The 2,908-nt window shown below is 41.2% G+C and overlaps 1 protein-coding gene and 1 non-coding gene across 2 annotated transcripts; one reads left to right on the forward strand and one right to left on the reverse strand.

Moving 5' to 3' along the window:
- Window positions 1-1,007: 1,007 nt before the first annotated feature.
- LOC112094563 lies at window positions 1,008-2,201 on the reverse strand. The gene has a single exon (XM_024175768.1). It carries the CDS (start codon window positions 2,199-2,201, stop codon window positions 1,008-1,010), a length of 1,194 nt encoding a protein of 397 aa, XP_024031536.1.
- LOC112094564 lies at window positions 1,714-1,820 on the forward strand. The gene has a single exon (XR_002903596.1). It is a non-coding gene; the product is annotated as a small nucleolar RNA R71 (small nucleolar RNA).
- Window positions 2,202-2,908: the final 707 nt, after the last annotated feature.

Genomic DNA, 2,908 nt, shown 5'->3' on the forward strand with positions numbered 1-2,908 from the left:
CATCCTTTATCCTGTAGTCTAATTTTAATTCAAATTCAAATTCAAATTTAAGTCAAACTTTAGAAATGTTTGGTGGCACTCGTCATCATCACGTGGTTGCTTTGCAATGTGAAAAACATTCACCTCCAAAGTCATGTTCCCAAAGGATATCTTCATCAGACCATTCCTACAGTTGATGAGAGCATTGGCTGTAGCAAGGAAGGGTCTTTCGAGGATGATGGGAATCTTGGACTCCATACTCACCATGGATTGAGTATCCAAGACTAGAAAGTCAATGGGGTAATAGAACTTATCAACTTGAACCAAAACATCCTCAACTATCCCCCGAGGCTTCTTGATCGATCGATCAGCCAGCTGCAGAACCACAGATGTGGGCTTAATTTCTCCAAGACCAAGTTGCGAGTAGACAGAGTATGGCATGAGGTTAACACTCGCTCCTAAATTAAGCAAAGCTTGGCTGAACTCATGTGTCCCAATCTAACAGGAAATTGTGGGACAACCGGGATCCTTATACTTGAGCGGTGTTTTCTGGTCGATCACCGCGCTTACCTGTTCTGTCAAGAATGCTGTCTTCTTGACATGGTGCTTCCTTTTGATAGTGCATAGATCCTTGATAACCTTAGCATAAGCAGGCACTTGCTTGATAACATGAAGCAAAGGAAGATTAATCTTCACTTGAGTCAAGTGCTCTAGGATCTCATTTTGGTGTTCCGGTACTTTCCCAGTTGGACGCAGAGCTTGGGGAAAAGGCACCTTTACCGGAACATTTGTTGGCTCATCTTTCTCAGGGACAACTTCCTTACTACTCGAAGCGGTGGCACTTGTTGATGGTTCTTCCATAATCTTACCACTACGAGTACTGATGGCATTCACCTCCTTAACATTTTGATTATCAAGACATGAGGTTTGCGCCATATGTTGACCCTTTGGGTTTGACTGAGCTTGTGAAGGGAACCTGCCGCATTCTTGAACAGCCAAAGCTCCAGTCATCTTCGTGATTTGACTTTTCATTTCTTTACTTCCTCCACCATTTGCGTGAACAGTGATTCAAAATTTTGATTCGTCTTACTCTGCACCTCCATGAAAGATTGCAAGGTGTTCTCAAGAGAAATCCTTGGCTGATGCGAATTGTATTGAGGTGTAGAATACGCCTTTAGTGGTTGCGGCTGTTGCTCAGTTCTCCATTGTCCTCCTGATGGTTCTGCTTGGTTGGAATCTCTCCAACTGAAGTTTGGATGGTTCCTCCAGCTAGGATTGTATGTGTTAGAGAAGGGTTTATTGTATGCCCCTAAGGCATTGCATTGCTCCTCATAAACCCCTCTCATTTCACCATAAGCAGGAAAATCCTTAGCTAGATGTTCCACCCCACCACAGACAAAGCATGGCTCATGTGTCTCTGCCCTTGCGACCGTGTGGATTCCTCTACCTTCTTTGCCTTTGAGGGCCTCGATTTGCCTTGTCAAAGATTCGACTTGGGCTTTGAGGTTGTCCTCCTCCCTTAATTGATAGATTCCAACCGATCGGGACCTATTGGTGTTGTCAGTAGCACTAGGTCCGGTCCAAGTGTGGGCTTTTTCGGCTAACTCGTTGAGATACTCAAAAGCCTCCTCGGGATCCTTTTGGAGAAATTCACCATTGCACATCATCTCCACAAATTGGCGCTCTCGAATCGTGAGTCCTTCGTAGAAATAACTGACGAGGTGCCAACTCTCGTAACCATGGTGAGGACACTGATTTAACAGATCCTTGAACCGTTCCCAAACTTGATACAGAGTTTCATTGTCCTTTTGGGTAAAGGTTGAGATCTGTCGTTTCAGACCATTGGTCTTATGGTGAGGGAAATACTTGTTGAAAAATGATGTCGTCATTTCTTCCCAACTTCCAATAGACCTAGGTCGCAGAGAATACAACCAGCTTTTAGCTTTTTCCTTCGAAGAGAAAGGAAAGAATTTCAATCGTACAGCGTCCACGACTTCAGCTCGGTTGTGAAAAGTGGCCACTACTTCTTCAAATTCCCTAATATGAACGTATGGATTCTCGCTCTCTAACCCATGAAAGGTCGGCAGGAGTTGGATCATGCCTGGCTTGAAATCTAAATTCGGCATATTTAGGGGAAACATTATGCATGATGGTGTGGCCATACGCGTAGGATGGAGATAGTCGTTCAACGTCTTCTGCTGGACTTCCTCATTTTGTGCCATTGCGAACGGATTTGCAACGGCTAACGAGCCTGGGGTCGAGGGAGGACTAGACGTGTGGGAAGAAACTTCACTAGGGTTCTCCGGTTTTATTTTGAATCTCCCTAATTCGTCTCTATGACGATTCATTCACCCTATAAAGTTTCACTTTTTTTTTTCAAAAAAAAAAAAAAATAATAATAATAATTATATAGTAACGTAAATTGTAACCTCCGAGAGGGCTCCCAGGAAAGACTATAGCTCTTGGCTCAATGAATAGTCTCCTAGACAGAACAATGTTCCTAGGAAAGATTGGTGGGGCGAGCCCGCTTATTAACCAACTTTCCTAGACAGAACTCCCTCAGATTATACTTTCCACGTAACCACACAATTATTCTCAAAATTAATTATTAAATTTTATTGAGTAAATTATGAAATGTAATCTAATTAATGGAAACTATTCCTAAAGTCAAAAACCTAAATCTACAAAATTATCCTAAATCTACAAATTATGAAAATCCTAGATTAGGAATCTAAATTAGTCAATTAATTACAATCCTAGTTGTAATCTTAAGAGTTAATAAAACTATAAAAGAGTACGACAAGGGTTTTTTATTTTATTTTTTATTTTAAAAACAAATATAAATAAACAAAAGTCAAAGTGAGAAACTTTTTTTTTTTTTTGGTTCTCGGAATGCCCCCAGCAGCAAAAAAAAATTTTTTTTTTTTTT

The sequence above is a fragment of the Morus notabilis genome, unplaced genomic scaffold (assembly GCF_000414095.1).
Source record: "Morus notabilis unplaced genomic scaffold, ASM41409v2 Scaffold704, whole genome shotgun sequence".
NCBI classification, from domain to species: domain Eukaryota; kingdom Viridiplantae; phylum Streptophyta; class Magnoliopsida; order Rosales; family Moraceae; genus Morus; species Morus notabilis.

Excerpts from the sequence above, each read along its gene's own strand:
- LOC112094563 (XM_024175768.1), bottom strand. The coding sequence starts at position 2,201 with ATGGCACAAAATGAGGAAGTCCAGCAGAAGACGTTGAACGACTATCTC.